A 20,452-nucleotide genomic window follows, 5' to 3' on the forward strand; every position below is an offset into this window, starting at 1 on the left:
ATAGTATTAATGCATCCTTTCAGCGCTAAGAACGCCCTTTAGTTTCTAGCATTTAATAAAACGTGGTTGCTGCTTAAAGCAAAGAAATAACACATCGAGACAAACACTATTCTAAACAAGCTTTAAGACAAACGCAATTGGACAGCAGAAATAAACATATTAAAACAAGCCATTCCTAAGAATTGGAAAGTAGTTCTAAGATTAAATGGAATGATAAGTTTCAAATTCAAACCGCTCGAGAACATGACAAACAAGGCTTATATCAAATATACATTTAGACATTCCATGAAAAGCCACACATCCATAGCTATTAGGAAAGACAATTACAAGAGTATATTCGGTGGAACTCTTGGTATTGTATTGTTCATAGATCCATTGTGAAAGAGTATTAGGGGGTTTTCTATAGTACCCACGGGTCCGACTATCGGACCCATTCCCAAAGCAAAATATAAGATATTTTTTCCAATATTTTTTCCAATATTTTTTCCAATCTTCAGAAAAAAATCCCATTAAAAAAAAAGATTATTCTTTTTTGATTTTTTGTTTAGAAAGTCTTTTACCTGTACTGGTTCAATTTTAACACTCTAATAAATTATGTGATGTAAAGTTTTTTTTGATAATCTCGGTGAACTCGGAAATCATTGATTTTCATCACATTCAGAGATCAGTATGAAATAAAGTTAATATGCATAATGTTATAGAAACAAAATTTATTTACTTGGAAGTTGAACGACTGTCCGTAATGTATCAACTGCAATGAAGTATAAGATTATGAACACGTTTTAGCTCGACTATTCGAAGAATAAGGAGGCTTTACTACCCGCCTCGACGGCGGCGTCCGGTTAAAGTTTAAGGGAAAGTTGCTATTTTCACATATAACTCCTAATACTTCACACAGTTGCTCCGGGCCATCACACAATCAGGTTACATAACTCCTTGTTATCCTAAATACAAATTATGGCCCCTGATTGATTGTTTGAAGCATGATTTGAAAGTTTAACTGTTTAGGCCCGAAAAGTACATCAGGTTCGGGTTACACGACTCTTTGTGTGATAAATTCGCCGACCCTACCGTTTTAATAACTGTCTGTGTATGTTTGTGTGTGTGCGTGCGTAAGTGCGTGCGTGCATGCGTGCGCGAATAACATTATAACATAATTTATTTCTTATGTGTACATGAATGTCGGATAGCTCTTAACTTAATATAATAAGTCATCCTTTTCTTATTTTAAGCTTGGACCCCAAGGACCTGCTGGACCCCCGGGCCCTCCTGGACCCCCGGGACAGGGCGTGTCGAGGGAGGAGATACTTAGAGAGGTCGAGGCATTAATCAAAGGTAAATTCGCATAAATATGTACTAATAATTTTCCAAAGATTAGAAACGTATCACTTATAAATACAGCATTGCTTTGGTATATGTGTTTCAAACGAATGGCCCCAAGGCAGTCCAACGCCTGAAACAGAACATATCGAATCACGATTTTCCTCATCGTCGGCAACCGTGGGACAATTGACTGACAAAATATCGTTTTAATGAATATGCATGAGGCAGGATTGACAATTCTTCTTCAAATGGATTCGCATGTTACACTGAAATATTGTTAAATACAATCACAGTGTCCGTGGCCTAATGGCCTTGATTACCGCCAAATATTATAGTACTGAGAAGGCGGACCCGGTTTAACTCCGGGAAGCGCCTGAATATTTTTCAACCTTTAAGCATCTTTGCGGACCCAATGAAAATGCCTCATTAATTATTCATTATAACGAGATTTTCATAGCCAAATTTCCCACGGTACACAACGAAGCATAGCGTAGGGGGTATCCGACGATGGATTTGTTTTAAAGAGGTGGTAGTTTCAGTTATTGATAACGCCGAAGATGACCAATGTTACTGGCAACAAACCTTCATATTTACATGACATTTCCATAGAAAAGATATGACTCTCATTTTGCTTTAACCGGTCAGTGTTATGACGTCATTTTTTATTATTTTATTTTTGCTGAAAACATATTTCATATTGTATGAACGCACGAAAAATAAAAATCATTCCTTAGACATGTATCTACCCTCAAATGTGGGATTGCTGTAGTGCATGTGTGTTTTTACATAAATAACCCCCTACAAGAGAATTTGCAGTCGAAACTCGTTATGTCGAAGTCTTCGGGACCTAGGGGAATAAATTCAAGGCAACGGACATTTAGTACATCCGAAAGACAAAAAATAGAAGCACAAAACCCAACACATAAGAGTCCCTTTAATATATTCTCCCTGATATTTACATATTTTCTTCGTGTCAAACTTATTTAGTCAAGTTTATTGATAACAATAACACAAATATAAGACAAACACATACATGATACAATTAACAGCAATATACGAGATTGAACGATGATAGCCTTACATTCACAAAAATACATTTTCTACATGTATTGTAGAGAAATTTCTTCGTTACGTATTTTTCAACTCCGTCGATTTTTCAGATAATAATCCGCGTGCCTACACAAATATAATAATAATTATAGACATTAAAAGTTGTGTTCCGTAGCCTCACGGCACTAATGACATGACGTGCGACGTATGTATCCATTGAACAGCCCTTAGAAAACCTTTAAAAAAAACACGTATATAATAATTATAGACAATAAAAGTTGTGTTTCGTAACCTCACGTCACTAATTACATGACGTGTGACGTATGTATCCATTGAACAGCCCTTAGAAAAACTTAACCTAAAATGTGTGACCTTTAAGCAGTGACCAAATGAGGTCTGATCACATAATGATATATATTACACAAGGATAGCATGATAAAAGAATGTAAAGGTATCTGCTTAACGAGCCACACGTCAGTCATGAACTGGGTTAATTATAAAAAAATCTCCATTTTGTGATGTACAAGGTGCTAGTCATAGTTCTCAGCATAAGTTGTTAGTTGTAGGTTTTACGTTACTCGGGGTATCTGGTATTGAACTAGGCGATATAATTGAGTTTTATGTTAAATTTAGATGACATAAAGTAAAATATTAATGATTAAGAATGGGCGGAGTGAGCGTAGCGAATAAAATGACAACCTCATGACGCAGTGAGTGTGTATAGGGTGAATGGCAGTAGGCGGACCTTTAAACTTCGAAAGTTGTTTTTTAATGATTAAAGCCCCAGTGCCACTAAAGATTAAATAATAGAGAAAATAAAATAAGTATATAATTATGATAAGAGTCTCAGATAATGTTTGATAAAATCCTGATTTAAAAAAAAATATTTCTTCCAAAAAAGTTTAAGTTAAAAAATAGAAATTATTTGTATAAAAGCCAACACTTAATTGTCATGTGCAAAATTTCGTAATGACGTCGTGTGCGCTAAATTTATTTTATACTTTCGGCCTTTTGTGCTTGCGAGAAATGCATTTTTTTATCATTCTTTGGATAACAGAAATGTCAAAAAGGTTTAGACATTTGGATATACATACAATAAATTAGTTAACATCGCTAAAAAGTGAGACTTGAAGCCTAGTACTGAATGATTGCAAATGTAGATTGTATTCTAAGTACATTGTTGTACTATGGTTCTTAAAGCTGCACTCTCACAGATGTACTGGTTTTCCAACTTTTTTATTTTTCATCTAGGAATTAGAATTTTTTATCGTAAATATCTGCTTACCAGTGATGAAAGACTGCTGACAAAAGATCAGATCGCAGATCTTGATATTTCCATTCAAATTTAATGTTTTATGGCTTAAACCGTTACTAGCGGTTTAAGAAAGAGGCATACAGCATCAATGGGACGGAACTATGTAAAGATGCGATCTGATATTTTGTCAGCAGTCTTTCATCACTGCTAAGCAGATATTTACGCACTAATTTGCACATTCAAAGACAAAAGATAATAAAGTTGGAAAAACGGTACATCTGTGAGAGTGCAGCTTTAAATTTAATGTAAGGTTTTCCAAGCCAATTTGTCAAAGCATTTTTTCTTGCCAACAATTACTCACAGACGTAAGATATGAGTATATGTATTGGTTTCAGGAACGTTAATGATACGAATTTTCTGCAATTGATTAAATATTTACCACTAAACCTAAGTCGTTATTATGTTCTGTTCATTGCTTAGCACTTTATAGGAGATTAACGTGGTAATTTAGTGTCGGTTTTTGCGTTGAATCTTGGACAAAGCTAATATTTGTCAATTTTGAACATGAATTCTCTATGAAAAACATGTTAAATAATGCCCCTGGATATGAATTGAAACACCCCATAATGTCCGTTATCCTGTTGTGTACTATTTTGTAAAAAATGTAAGATTTGCATTGCTCCTCGTTCTTAAACATAGAAAGTAATTTGTGCCTTTGGAAATAGAAAATGTTATTATTATAAGAAGATTGCTTGTGGCCTCAGTTTGGTAAAATAAGTCTTGACCCTGAACATAAAACATACAGCTGTGTATGGGCTGCTTATCACGTCATGGGACACAAAACAACTATTAATCATGATTTATAGACGATATTTCAACATATTATAGCAACTAAAAATCCACTTGGGTTATAATTGACAATTTTCCAGGCAACTTCTTAAAGTAGGCCACGTGCAACTGTTTGGATCTGCATCATACTTTCAAGTATGTGTGTGTGTCCAAGCAGTTTTCTCGAATACCAAAATCATGCGTCATAGTAACTTATTGTTTTGGTTGTATTTCAGAGGCAGCAGAAAAAAGAGCGACTCTGATGCTGTCAGAAATGGTAAATATTTTCAAAAAAGTAGTAAACCATTACACTCTTTTAATGATATTTAGGTATGATCGTGTTTAGAAAGTGCTCATTTGTTGTATGTCATTAAGAAACTTTTACCATTATCCCTGGAGCTGTACCCCGCCCCTATTTTTGATCCGTGGTATTCAAGGGTTGGAGGTTTAAATGTACCCGGGACTCAGGATGGTGCCCAATACACATTATATCGACATTTGGCATCATACGAGTACGGTACAAAATTAGATCGTGCTTTCTAACTTGTGCATCTCGCATCCTGACTTGTACATCTCGCATCCTGACTTGTACATCTCGCATTCTGACTTGTACATCTTGCATCCTGACTTGTACATCTCGCATTCTGACTTGTACATCTCGCATCCTGACTTGTACATCTCGCATTCTGACTTGTTCATCTTGCATCCTGACTTGTGCATCTCGCATTCTGACTTGTACATCTCGCATCCTGACTTGTACATCTCGCATTCTGACTTGTACATCTTGCATCCTGACTTGTACATCTCGCATTCTGACTTGTACATCTCGCATCCTGACTTGTACATTTCGCATTCTGACTTGTTCATCTTGCATCCTGACTTGTACATCTCGCATTCTGACTTGTACATCTCGCATCCTGACTTGTACATCTCGCATTCTGACTTGTACATCTTGCATCCTGACTTGTACATCTCGCATTCTGACTTGTACATCTCGCATCCTGACTTGTACATCTCGCATTCTGACTTGTACATCTTGCATCCTGACTTGTACATCTCGCTTTCTGACTTGTACATCTCGCATCCTGACTTGTACATCTCGCATTCTGACTTGTACATCTAGCATCCTGACTTGTGCATCTCGCATTCTGACTTGTACATCTCGCATCCTGACTTGTACATCTCGCATCCTGACTTGTACATCTTGCTTTCCTACCTGCACAATTGCTTTATTGCATCCTCAATTCGAAATTTGGGCATCTTTATTGATCAGTGTGTGAATACCACGTGATAAATTGCGTCATAAATGCCACGAAGGAAGGCAATATTGTTTACCGTTTTAAATGAAACATGGCGCAGTCTACGCCGCTTACGGAGCCCTGCCTTCGGTCTTTTACCAGAGTTTGATTGAGAGTTTAGTTTCTTAAAACACTCCGACAAACCTTTTCACAATACAGCCGTCTGACGGAGCACTGTCAAAACATTATTTTTGGAAACAGGTTTGTCGTGTTTGATGAAACTGATCACTTTATCAAATTCAGTAATAAAACAAAAGCGGGGCTCTTTAAGCTTTTTAGACTGCCCTTTGTTTCATTTAAAATAGTGTTTTAAAAGAAAAGTTATCTTTGATTTAAGTCTTTATTTTAAGCAAAATGTTGCCTTCCGACGTAGCATGTATGCCGTAATTTATCACGTGGTATACACACACTGTTGATAGCTTAGTAAAAGTTCTTTCGTGTATATTGAGTTATTCAAAGTAACATCAACCTTTGCGTATGTATAAATGTGCATGTGTATGTTCAGAATTACTTGGCGGTCAATTATCAATTTACTCATTAACTTCAGATATAATCGTGTTGAATTGTCTTATTGTTGCTATCGAATCACGTTCAAGCTTATACAGTGTGTGTTTACCACGTGATAAATTGCGTCATAAATGCTACGTCGGAAGTCTCTCAGAAAGCATTTTGTGTATTGTTGCTTCAACACCCTTCTATACACAGTCAAGTCACAGGTCAAGATGCAGTATTCGGGTTGGTCATGAACGGTTTTTTAGTACACACATGTCAAAGGAGAGGAGGGGGCGGGGGGGGGGGGCTATACCTTCAACCCAACGATGTACACCATTTCTAATAACAAATTAAAATTTACATCTTGTTTAAATGTACAACAAATTGTAATATTTGATATTCAGAATTTCAGCAATTAAGTATTCATCAAACCTATTGTTTTCTTTTGAAGCACGAGGTATATTGTAACTCATCCCACGCCCTGCCCCAGCAGGATATGACATCAACTGTAATGGCGACACCCAGGGTATACGCGGGATTTTCAATGCGATTGAAAAATAACGCCAAGGCGAGAAGAAAAACATTCATGGAACTTAAATCATTTCAGCAGGTAATGTAAAACACAATGGTGAATCGAGTCGTAGTATTGCACAAACATTGTGGAGCAATATATATTCGCTCAATTTCGTGGAAAAATAGTTCGTAATGTGCATGGAGTTTGCATTACTTAATTCAATGGTTAATTTGCTGTTGCTGAAAACGTTGTCGTTCGGTGTCTTAATAAACAGACGAACCCCATTCGCTGGAACTTGCTTGGCTCGAATTCCTCGTTAGCTCGAATGGGATGTTAAACACCCATTTCTATATGCTGAAGATAAGCATTCCTGTTCGAATTTTCCGATGCTCGAAGTATTTTCGCCGGTCCCTGAGAGTTCGAGCCAACGGGGTTCGACTGTATAAAGTTATTTAGTAGTTCGATGACATAAAGGAAATCAATTTTAGAATAGGATCAGTGTGTGTAGCGAACGAGCCCATCTTAATCATTAACATGTTACTTCGTTGTAATCTACAATCACGAAAACGTTGCAATGTTTTGAATTCTGTGAACGATTATAAAAAGGATCCAGTAAGTGATCATACAGAGAAGCAGGTAGTACCTATTTACTTTCATCTAAGATATCGTCCTTGCTTTATTGATAAATATATTTCGAAAAAATAAATATATTTTATTTTACCTTTCAGCCTTTCGGTGATGGTTCTTTCCAAAGAGGAGATCTTTTCAATGCCAAAGAAGGACGATTTTACGTCCCAAAGGAAGGAATTTACCAGTTCACCGCTACTCTTCATTTACGCATGCGCACAAAAAGAAAAGTGAAGGGGCGTTTAAAAAGTGACGAACATATACGAGTTATCATATGCATCGATTCATTATGCCTAACTAATACGTGAGTACAATATTTTACAGAGTATTTATATTATACACGTTAATATTAATTTGATTTATGGTCGCCAAGTTGGACAAGTGGTTGTGCTCTGGGAACTCGTGAAAATCGTTTCAGCAACAGTGACTTAATATATGTTAATATATCGTTCTTTACAATCGTTGTAAAATAAATATCGTTTAAACTAATGCACTTAAATATAATGCTATACCCGTTTATTTGTTGAAGCAATAACGCTCTACTGATACTCGTTTTTGTCCAAATGCTTATCTAATTTGTTTAAGAGCCCTTAATTTGATGCTATTGTAATTTCTTTCCAGTTCCATCGAGTCCATAGCGGGTGTGCATTTCAACAACACATATTTTTCAACTACCCTCCATGGGTTGCTTCATTTAAAGGTAATACAAGTACATGATATCATTTTATTTCATCGTATTTTTAAGGGGATCAATAGTTTTATGTTTCGTATTTTTCGAATGCTTTTCTTCGTCTAGAGTCGTAAAATGGGCTTCAAAATGGTTCAAAATCGATTACTAGACTTATAATTAACTGTTGTCGTCTGTTCACATCGGAAATAGAATGTCAATGAATGCACATGCGCGCGGTCATCGGTAATCCCCGTGTTTTTCTGTACCGGGTAACAGCTTTGAAACATCGGGGCGAGTCTTCCGAACTTTGTTAAAGTTAAGAATGCGATTAACGACATCATTGTGAACTTCAAAATGTGAGCTATCGGATGATGTGCCCACATATCTAAATAAGGCAAGACCGGCTGGAACAGTTGCATTTTGTAAGAAATACTGTATATCACACGTGTGTTCATTAAACTTCCAGAGTGGTATTTGATATTTAACTTATATTAATCTTACGGTCATACATCATTGACTTCATTCACTCTATTGGTCAATTATTAATAAGAAGTAATCCGATTTGCTACATCTTTCTTAGATCAAATGAAAAATAACAGCGATAACGATGTTCTGAACAATCGGTCCAATGAGTCAAAGATGTCCTTATCGTGTGTGAAAGGTTGAGAGTGGTCTAGGCAGAAATAGTTTTACCGCCTGTGCCTTGCAAATTGGGAAAACATTGAGCTTGGTAAAAGTACAAAATCAGAACAAAACAGCAAATATAATGGCAAATATACATGTGTTCACCTTTTTATGAATACATTATGCTGTGAAATAGTTAGTATTGTCAAGAGATTATTTATATTTTCAAGAATTTCGGTATCAACGATATTTTTTGTAAAATAAGTATTTTCAGATACTTAATTGTGAAACAAAATTTGTACAAAAAGATGAGCGAGTTCCTTAAAATATGTAATATTTGTCGTATACCTTTTTTAAATTATAGTTGTACAACCATTTCATGTATCTGTGCTTACAGGAAAAGCAGTACACTTCGGTATACATCGACAATTCCTCAGCCTTCACAATCGTAATCCAGCAGGGTTCCGAATTTTCTGGACTTCTCATGGGTGAATAAAATACGACATGAGCAACATTAGTGGCAGCCTTCAACGTTTTAGCAATAAAGTTAGGATTCAATAAGATGTTATACCTGTGAACAAATCAATCGGAACTTCTCGGCCATTTTCCATAAAAAAAAACCAATGCCTTTACTCTTGGGAATCTTACTTATTCATGCAATGATACACTTCACCGGCAATCAGTTTAAACTTAGTACTACAAAATACACGTAAAAACACTACAATTAGTTAAAACTAATATTAATTTTACGAACTACTTCTATTGGTGTACTGGCATACATCCGAGGATGTTTTCGATGGAAAATAGCCGAGGTGTTTCGAATGGTGAACATATACGACACGTGCTTACCGCATACGCTAAGTATACTACAAACAATTTGGCGACACTCCTGGAATTCTGGGAAGGGCTGAAACTTATGATGTTATTACGTGTAGCCCAACATATTTGTTCTTTTTGGTGATTTGTTTGTAAGTGTTAGTACAAATTGAATGTCTTGATGTTTACACAAGAGAACAATAAAATACGACTAAACTAACAAGGCAATACTGAGCCGGCAGTTCAAAGTGCATTTACTATACATGTTGAACAATGATCCGAATTATCGGGTGGGGTGGGTTAAGGGTGTCAATTAATATCCATAGGTTAATGATTATAACAAAAATATCAATATAATTTAGGTACAGATAAAAATATAAGCCATTATAAATGTTTTGTTTTAATTAATAGCTATGAATCCAAACATTCCTAAGTTAAAGATCCACTCTTAATCCCATTTAAAATTTACCACAATAAATACAAATGTTTTGCTATACCAAAAAGTATGAATAAATGTCAAAAACAATGGTTCTTATGGATACCGAGTTTAATTTGAAAGAAAGGTGCCGAAAACATGGGATATCTACCTTATGAGACTACAGTAGATCACAGTTAATCTTTTAGCACTCACCAATCATTTAAATATTTTTTTTCGTTTCAGCTATTAAGTACACTATTACAGTCTTGATATCAGTATTTAATATTTTCCATAAAAGCATTATTTAGTAAGTAGTTAAAAGTTTATTACTCAAAATATATGCTTGTTACACATGTACATGTATTAATTTTGAATAAGAGTGTCACTTTATAAAAGCGGCAAAACATAGCTAATATTTTTATCTGTACCATAACTCTATGCATTTGTTTTGTTTTGATCATTATAATCAAATGAATGAAACACAATAATTCGTAAAAAAACAAGTGGTCGAGATTTGATCAAGGGGAACATTCTGACCAAGTTTGAACATTTTCTGATCAATGCCTACCAAGATATGGTTCCGGACGGACGGAAGGGCGGACGGAATGACGGACGGACGGACAACGCCAAAACAATTTCCCCCTCCAGAAACCTTCGATTCGGCGGGGGATAACAAACAAAAACAAACAAACAACTGATTCCATCACACTATACTGTTTGCTTTTAAAACTCTAAGTGGCATAAGTAGACCATTATTAAATACATAGTTGTATGCCTTGCCAGTTACATGATTACAATATTCAATGTGAAAAGCTGGAACGATTTTAGTTATGAATAAGAATATGTGTTTCCTAATACGACAAGGCGGATTCGACACCTAAATTGTGAAAAATAAATTTCACAGTCTACATTTCGAGAAAAAAAAACTAAAAAAGTTGCACTTTCTGGATCTCAACGGAGAAATACCACACTGAAGTACACAATAGTAGGAGAGCATTTTTACGACTGATTATAGTTTCAATGAAAAAGCGATTCCATACAACGACTTGTACAAGCGAAATATCCATAATTTCCTCTAAGGGTTGCATAATACCATGGTATGTTAGACTTGCTAAAGTTTTAGTTTTATGTCTGTTTTGTAACAAACATTGTCATGCACAAACACAATTGGAAAACCACGGCCATTTTCCGTCGAGATCTACCTCGAATGTTAAATTGTATATTGGTTTACAATGTCAGAATTCATTACGTTTAACTACGCGTTGATCGCGTAGAAATTTCAATTTAGCAGTTTAATAAGGACTCTACTCTTAGGAATCTTCATTATTTATGCAATAATTCACTTCAGTGAAATCAATTTGAACTTGGTATTAAATATAAACTGCACATTACAACACTACAATAAATTAATATAATTGATTTATTATTCATGTTTAATAACTACTTTTACGGTTGCACCGTCATACATCAGATGTTGTTTTTCGATTACCAATGGACGAGGTGTTGCAAACAATATGTCCATTCGGAGCTCCTCGGTCATTTTTATCAAAAACAACATCGGATGTATTTGGGCGGTTTACATACTCAAAAAGAGGTACGTTTAAGTCCGCTGCAAGTAGATCGCGTAGTAATTTTATTTAGAAGTTAAACTTTATGACTGAACTCTAGGGAATTTTAATTATGTTTGCAATAATACACTTCACTGGCAATCAGTTTAAACTTAGATCAATAAATACAACTCTGAAACACTACATTTAATTAATGACACAATTCAAAAATGAACGAACTATTTCAACTCATGTACCGACACTTCCGAGGTTGTTTTCGATTAAAATGGCCGAGGAGTTCCGAATGACAATATGTCATTATACTGTTAAAGGAACTAAGTAGCGACTCTGCTAAACCAAAATGTTATAAGAGTTATATTATATAGGATATAAGCTTAATGAAGGGGTAAAGTACAGTTTGAATGCAAAATTACTTTTATAGATCCGATTAAGAAATGCTTGTAATTATAACGAGTGACCAAAACTCTTGGAATGAAAATGACATGTCGATATGTCTGTTAATAAAATGAGGCGATAAGTATAGGCTTTATGTAAAACTTACGGGTTTTCGTAATGCATCGGTCAATTGTAACCACGGCCCCTCCAGGTCCGGGGAATAGCGGGGACTTTGACTTTCGGTCTAGCCAAGCCCGGGTAAAACCCCCGCCCTGCGTGAACGAACTGATGGTAAAATCCCCGCCAAATGTCCCTGCACCCCAGGGGCCCTAATTAAGGCACATTCCCCGCTATATTTGCGCGATCACAAAACAACCGCATTCACCCGGCACTGCGGGCCACCAGGATGGTAAAACACGGCCCATTTTCCCGGCTATCCCCACTATACCCCCGGACCTTGGGGGCCGTGGTTACAATTGACTGATGCATAAACGTACGACATTGAAGCCCTGACTTTACATTTGTTGATACGAACGGATGTAATGTTGTTAATAATAACTACATGCCGTTCAACTGCCAATAACACACGTACACAAGTGTACGTGAATAGCTGGAACTTTTTTAGTCATGAACTAAATGCGAGTATATGCTTATACGGCAAGACCGTGGACAACACCTGCAATGCTGTGGAAAATTCCCAACACACCAGCTAAATAGGTTGCACTTTCTAAATCTCACAAAAAAACACAAGTTACAACATCAGAAACAGTACCAAGTTTTGTTCAACTTGATACAAATTGAATTTAAACGGATCTCATTTTACCTCATACATAAGCAAAATCAGGGTGAGGAATCACGTGACTTCAAAGAGGCTCTCACATGGGTCACCACAGGTTTCAACCGATGTAAATAAATAAGTGAGTGACGTTAGTTTCTAATTAACTTTTGTGACAAAGAGATATGAATATATTTCATAGCCCATAAAAAACTGTGCATTCATGCCATCTTTATGATTGAATCACTGACGTAATTTTAACATTACGGAATTTTAAAGAACGTTGCAACGCTGATTTTATTTCGTAATATGTTGCATCATCAAAATGCTGGTAATTCGTAAATATTTTAAACGTGTAGAAGCAGAAAATAGCATTGTCTTCTTAGGCTAACAAATATTTTAATATCCTTTCTATCAAAAAAGTTCTTAATTATTTTTGTAATAAAACACCTCAGCTTAGTAAGACATAATAAAAGTAAAACATTAAAAATAATTAATATAATATTATTCATTTTTTACAAACTACTTTTAGGGTTGAACCATCATACATCAGATGTTGTTTACGATTACTAATGGACGAGGTGTTGCAGACATTATGTCAGTTCACCATTGTTAAAGGAACAAAATAGCGACTCTGCTAAACCGCATTGGTTTATAAAAAATATATTATACAGGATACAAATTTTATGATGGAATAAAGTGCAAATTTAAAGCAAAATTACTCCTCTGGAAGCCCTGACTTTATATTTGTTGATAAGAACGAATGTATGTTGTCTATTACAAGTGCATACAGTTCAAAATCTATTAACATGCGTTCACAAGTGTACGTGAATAACTGGAATTCTTTTGGTTTAGACCTAAATGCGAGTATTACCTTATACGGAAATGCCTTGGACGATACTTGAGCTGTGGAAAAATACAACAGACCCGCTAAATAGGTTGCACTTTCTCGACCCCTAGGAAAGAAATCAGCAAGTTACAAAAAAAACCAGTACAGGGCAGACCTTTTTGTTAAACAAGATATACTTTCAATTTAAAAGAGAGTTTTGCTTACACCTCAGATAAGTAGATCCAAAGATTAAACAATGCTTGAATTCTTATCTTGCCCACGGGCAAAGATTAAACAAGTACCCATAAGAAACTCCTTTTTAATGGTCATCACATTGTAATTTACCTCCCTTTTTGAAGTCTGTCGTCTGCAGCATCAAAGAAACCTTGTCTTGTGGTTATATTTAGAATGCTTATAAATTATTTCTCAATTGAAATGTCACCATAAAATAATTTTCACGCGCCTTTCAATAAATAATGCTGCACTCTCCTCAGAACTATTTAAAGACCGATTTGACTATTAACATAATCTGAATCACTGCGCGCATATCCATGACAACCACGAATTATCTCATATCCATACGCTTTTATTTTCACTACGCACAACAGAGTTCCAGCAAAAAACACATTTTACTTAATTTTGTTTAACTGAGGTGGGGTAAAAGCATCTACCATAGCCGCTCGTGTTAGATAGGTTCACCCCAGCCCTCGCGTAGGGTGTTTTGCGGAAACTCGGTAAACCTCGTTTCCGCAAAACACTTAACGCTCGGGTTGAGATGAACCTATCTTACACTCTCGGCCATGGAAGATACTCATAATCTTACCTCGTTCATAAGCGAAATGTTTTTACATTTGCTAGAAGGGTTACATATTACCATGGGTTTTGTTGGTCTTGTTTACATTTTAATTTTGTGAATGCACAAACAATATCGGAGCACCTCGGTGATTTTCCATCGCAAACTTCAGATGTATGAAAAGTTTAGAATGTCAAAATTCGTATCATTTCACTACGCTGCAAGTACATCACGTAGTAATTTCAATTCAGCAGTGAAGCCTAGAGGCTTTACTCTTAGGAATCTTAATTATTCATGCCATTATACACGCCAGTGGGAATCAATTTGAACTATTAATTCAAATAATACGTTAAAACACAACAATCAATAAATGTCAGTATTATTCATTTTACGAATAACTTAAACTGAAGCACCGGCATACATCCGAGGATGTTTTAGATGGAAAGTGGTCTAGATGTACCTATTAGCACAAATGTCTATTGCCAATTTTTAAGGAATAAAGTAATGTCTATATGTATGTTACCCCCCCCCCCCCCCCACACACACACACACAATTTATTAGTTTGTAATATATGCTTGGTCAATATCTATATTTATTTGTCTAAAGGTTGTCACGTGATCAACCATAATATCTATTTTCATGTGTTTCGATAGCATAGCGTGACATTTTTGTCTATCGGAATACGAGAGGGTTTTAACAGTAAGGTGTTGATTGGTCAGTCTTGCACGAGGATTTCACGAAGTTGTTATGTGGTCATTTTAGCAGTCGATTTCACGCTGTTTACATCGTTTATTTTGTTTGCATTGCACATTATGTCGTATGTGAATCATAAAATGAATCCAGACAAATGAATGAGGCTGAATATTCATACTTTGTGAGCCGACACTTTGCAAATGAGCACAGGTTTCCAGAGTTAAACATCTCTGGGGGGTTTTCCTGGCCGGTCGATGGCAGTTTACTTTTGTAGCCAGTGCTTATTATAGTGCTAACATGTACGTGTTTTTACATATCTTACATGTTCTTTTCTTTGTCGGCTGCACGTCATAGCTCAATAATCTGCATGTCTGGTATTGCATAGATAAGGTTTTGTTTATACATGTAGTAAAAACGAAGTAAACCAAAGACTATGCAGTTATTGACTGATGACAAAGTGTATACTACGCACCAGTCAATTTTTGACCACGCCCCCACCCCCAGGTCCGAGGAGTCTGGGACAGATGGTAAAATCCCCGCCAAAATGCCCTCTGCACCCCGGGGACCCTAGGTAAGGCCCATTCCCAGCTATATTTAAAGCGAAGACAAACCCGCCGCATTCACCCGGCACTGCGGGGCCTCCTGAAAGGTAAAAACACGGCCCATTTCCCCGGCTATTCGCGGTATAACCCCGGACCTGGGGGTGCCGTGGTTACAATTGACTGGTGCGCTAGTGTTTAATTTTGACTAGGTCGCGATCGAACTATTGAATATGATCTGATTTTCACTGGTAGAAATTACAGTAGTTTAATTTGAATGAACTCCTGCTTTAGTGTCATATTACCTGATAAACATTTAGTGACATTTAACCGAAATTGTTAAAAAAAAATCTTCAGATTTATCATTTTTTGAATTTGTTAGGTTAAATATCACTATCTTTTTAACAGGTCAACACCATCTCAGGAATCCATTCACATCAAACGTTTTCGGTATAAATATGTTTTTCCTGAGGCGTATCGTGTGTTTGTTCTTCTGAAAAGTACGAAGTTGGGATATATTCATAGCTTTTTCTAATTTGTGAGAGAAAGTAAATGTTCAATAATATGCCGGAAGTTATGCAGAGTTATGGCCCTTGACTTATTAAAAACATAACCAATTTGATCCTGTGATTACTCAAACAGTATCAAAGCTAGGTTAATGAAACTTAGTATGTGGAAAGAGGGCAATATGGAGATTATGCACGTTGGTTTATTTTTCCGTCAGACAAAGTTATGCAGAGTTATGACCCTTGACTTATTAAAAATATAGCCAATTTGGTCCTGTGATAACTCAAAAAGTATCAAAGCTAGTTAATAACAAGTAATCCGATTAGCTTCATCTTTCTTAGATCTAATTAAATCCAACATTGAAAACCAGTCCAGAGATATACAAATTTGAAATTTAACAACGATAACGCGTTGTCCACTCAAACCAAAATCTGAACAGTCGGTCTAATGAGACATAGATTTATTTATTGTGTGTGAAAGGGTGAGAGTGGTCTAGGTATCCACATGTTACCAATAAGGTCGTTGGTTTAAGCCCAACCAGTGACATGTTATATCTGCCTCTTAAATAGGTTTCTACAGCAAAAATAGAGTCCAGAGTGCTTAATTTCAGATAACAACTGGCTTCGCTGTCGAGCAGAAACGACTTGGTGTAAACTTGACTAAAATCTGTTAAAGGGACTTGATCAAGTTTTGTAAAACGCACATGTTTTAATGACGAATGTTTAATGTTTGGTAAATCATTTAGTCAAAAATAAGATAATGAGGGATGGAACCATTCAATAAATGTTGAAATATGCTCAAATATTGGCGTTGAAGTCCACAATTTTGAATAGCATAAGTAACGCTTTTCAACAAAAGACTTAAAGGTTGAACTATCACACAAATTAAGAGAGTCCTAGTGGGCGTTCAGGTTTGTTGTTTTTCTACAAAAAAAAATAAATTGTACCGGCGAGGGTTCGCTCCCCACTAGAATCAGATTTTTAATACTTCAATTGGTCTTTTTGTTTTTCAACAATTTCGGTATCAACGAGATTTTTTGTAAAATAAGTGTTTTCAGATACTTGATTGTGAAACCAAATTTGTACAAAAAGATGAGCGAGTTCCTTCAAATATGTGAATATTTGTCGTATACCTTTTTTTAAATTATAGTTGTACAATCATTTATCTGTACATTCAGGAAAAGCAGTACACTTCGGTATACATCGACAATTCCTCAGCCTTCACAATCATAATCCAGCAGGGTTCCGAATTTTCTGGACTTCTCATGGGTGAATAAAATACGACATGAGCTACATCAGTTTAGCCTACTACGTTTTAGCAAATACTTCTACAAACGCAGTTTTGTAAAGTAAGGATGCAATTAGATGTTATACCTGTGAACAAATCAATCGGAACTTTTGCCATTTTGCATCGACAACAACCTTGGACAGTTTACAATGTCAGAAATCTTTACATTTTACTACGCTGGAAGTAGATGGCGTAATAATTTCAATTTGAAGTTAAACCTAATGCCTTTACTCTTGAGAATCTTACTTATTAATGCAATGATACACTTCACCGGTAATCAGTTTAAACTTAGTACTACAAAATACACGTAAAAACACTACAATTAATTATAACTAATATTAATTTTACTAACTTCTTCTATTGATGTACTGGCATACATCCGAGGATGTTTTCGATGGAATATGGCCGAGGTGTTTCGAATGGTGAACAAATACGAAACGTGCTTACCGCATACGCTAAGTGTACTACAAACAATTGGCGAGATTCCTTGATTTCTTGGAAAGGCTGAAACTTATGATGTTATTACGTGTAGCCCAACATATTTGTTCTTTTTTGTGATGTGTTTGTAAGTGTTAGTACAATTTGAATGTCTTGATGTTAACACAAGAGAACAATAAAATATGACTCACAAGGCAACACTTAACTGGCAGTTCAAAGTGAACTGATGATCCGAATTCGGGGGGGGGGGCGTTTCAGCATTGATTTTTTTTTTTAGAATCGTCATAAAATGTTGTAAAACAATATCTGTCTTCTTTTCCAATTGTCCCCTTCCTGTAAGATGCGTATGATCTAGAACTGTCAAATCTATACTCTATATCTTGAAGTCGCCTCTCCACTCCCCTTTAAACGCCCTCTTTTCATCGCTCTCCCTTTTCTGCTTCTTTCGTTGCTCTTATCACTCACTCCTTTCCAAACCCTCCCCTCTCCTCCTGTTTTCCTCTCATCCCTTTACTGACCTTCCCCCATCCTCTCTTTTCCACTGTTTTCTCTTTTCCCTTATTCCTTCACTGACTTCACCCAAACCTCGCTTGTCCACAACTATATCTTTTCCTTTATCCCTTTACTGATCTCTTCACTCATCTCCCTATTCCACTGTTCTCTCTTATTTCTCCCCTCCCGTTACTTGTCTCTTCCCCTCTTTTCAATAACTCCCTCCTTTCCTTCATCTCTTCACTGATCTCTCCCCCCTTTCCATTGCTCTCTCCTTTCCTTCATCTCGTCACTGATCTCTCCCCCCTTTCCATTGCTCTCTCCTTTCCTCCATCTCTTCACTGATCCCCCCCCCTTTTCATTGCTCTCTCCTTTCCTTCATCTCTTCACTGATCTCTCCCCCCTTTCCATCGCTCTCTCCTTTCCTCCATCTCTTCACTGATCTCTCCCCCTTTTCATTGCTCTCTCCTTTCCTTCATCCCTTCACTGATCGCTCCCCCCTTTCCATTGCTCTCTCCTTTCCTCCATCTCTTCACTGATCTCCCCCCCCCCTTTCCATTGCTCTCTCCTTTCCTTCATCCCTTCACTGATCTCTCCCCCCTTTCCATTGCTCTCTCCTTTCCTCCATCTCTTCACTGATCTCCCCCCCCCCTTTTCATTGCTCTCTCCTTTCCTCCATCTCTTCACTGACCCCCCCTTTTCATTGCTCTCTCCCTTCCTTCATCTCTTCACTGATCTCTCCCCCCTTTCCATTGCTCTCTCCTTTCCTTCATCTCTTTACTGATCTCTCCCCCCTTTCCATTGCTCTCTCCTTTCCTCCATCTCTTCACTGATCTCCCCCCCCCTTTTCATTGCTCTCTCCTTTCCTCCATCTCTTCACTGATCTCCCCCCCCCCCTTTCATTGCTCTCTCCTTTCCTTCATCTCTTCACTGATCTCTCCCCCCTTTCCATTGCTCTCTCCTTTCCTTCATCTCTTCACTGATCTCTCCCCCCTTTCCATTGCTCTCTCCTTTCCTCCATCTCTTCACTGATCTCCCCCCCCCCTTTTCATTGCTCTCTCCTTTCCTCCATCTCTTCACGGAAGCCTCTCCCCATCCACCATTTTCTACTGCTCTCTGTTTTGTCTCAACCTGTTTTGACCTCTTTATCAATTATCCTTTTCCCACTGCTAGCTCTCTTCTTTTACCTCTTTACTGACTTACTTGTGGTGTTCACGAGGTAATTTTATTGAGATTTTACTCACAAGTCCCACGGACATATACATATGGTGTATATGTCCGTGGTTTATATGTATATGCAAGTACACTGAAACAAAATCAAAAGACTATGCAATAACAGATTCCATTCCCTCTTTTTGGATATCCGGTCTCTCCAAAGCTCCAATACAGAAATAATTAACTTGCTCCCGCAAAAAAAACCATAAGACAACCAACGGATTATTTCACTTCCTACACATTATTTCTTTATGACTCTGTAACACTGATATAAACAATTATCCTTCATATGAACTCTTACATGAACGTTATGAAAGCAAATATGAAAAAGTTTTTTTTATTCTTCGTAACACGCTTGCGTTTGGACAATTTATACTTTGTGGTTTATACAAAATTTTCAGTAGGGTAAAACTGTTTAACTCAATGAAAATACTAATAATTATAATGTTTTTCTCTGTTTTGAATTCTGGCTGAATCTGTTGCTGAATTTAAGCTTCCGCGCACACTGTGAGGGCTGGGACAAAATATCCACGATGTCCTTTCAAAAATGATGTACATTCAGGTACAATTTTACACCTTTGTTAAAATACAATCAAATATCAATTCATATGATTTAAGGTATATTATTTTTAAGTGCTTAATTGCAAAATAATATAAATACTATTATATAGGATTCAAGCATTATATTTCAGGTATATTATTTTTAAGTGCTTAAACATTATGGACATATATAAGAATGGGTTTATTTACAATATAAACAAACAATACATTGAATTTGACATTTCGACAGGAACAGACGCTTATCGTCTGTTTGTATTAAAGTTAGTTTATCATTGTGTTGTGGTTACAATGGCACACAGTCAAATCCCGTTGGCTCGAACTCCCAGGGACCGGGGAAATTATCTCCGGCCTCCGAAAATTCGACCCAAGCGGGAATTATTACATTCGGTATAAAGAAATCGGTCCTTTACATCCAGTTCGAGCCAAGCGAGTTCGAGCAAACGGGGGTCGACTGTATATTGTCA

General features: G+C 36.6%; 1 protein-coding gene across 1 annotated transcript in view; it reads left to right on the forward strand.

The window, feature by feature from the left end:
- Positions 1 to 9,818, forward strand: part of LOC128203288 (adipolin-like) — a 36,143-nt gene extending 26,325 nt beyond the window's left edge. Inside the window, exons 3-8 of the mRNA XM_052904638.1 lie at positions 1,233 to 1,335; positions 4,693 to 4,733; positions 6,698 to 6,856; positions 7,489 to 7,691; positions 8,009 to 8,087; positions 9,079 to 9,818. Of these exons, the coding sequence (XP_052760598.1) occupies positions 1,233 to 1,335; positions 4,693 to 4,733; positions 6,698 to 6,856; positions 7,489 to 7,691; positions 8,009 to 8,087; positions 9,079 to 9,177 (684 nt within the window). The 3' untranslated portion in view covers positions 9,178 to 9,818. The remainder of the gene's footprint in view (positions 1 to 1,232; positions 1,336 to 4,692; positions 4,734 to 6,697; positions 6,857 to 7,488; positions 7,692 to 8,008; positions 8,088 to 9,078) is intronic.
- Positions 9,819 to 20,452: the final 10,634 nt, after the last annotated feature.

The sequence above is a fragment of the Mya arenaria genome, chromosome 9, assembly GCF_026914265.1.
Source record: "Mya arenaria isolate MELC-2E11 chromosome 9, ASM2691426v1".
Classification (NCBI taxonomy): domain Eukaryota; kingdom Metazoa; phylum Mollusca; class Bivalvia; order Myida; family Myidae; genus Mya; species Mya arenaria.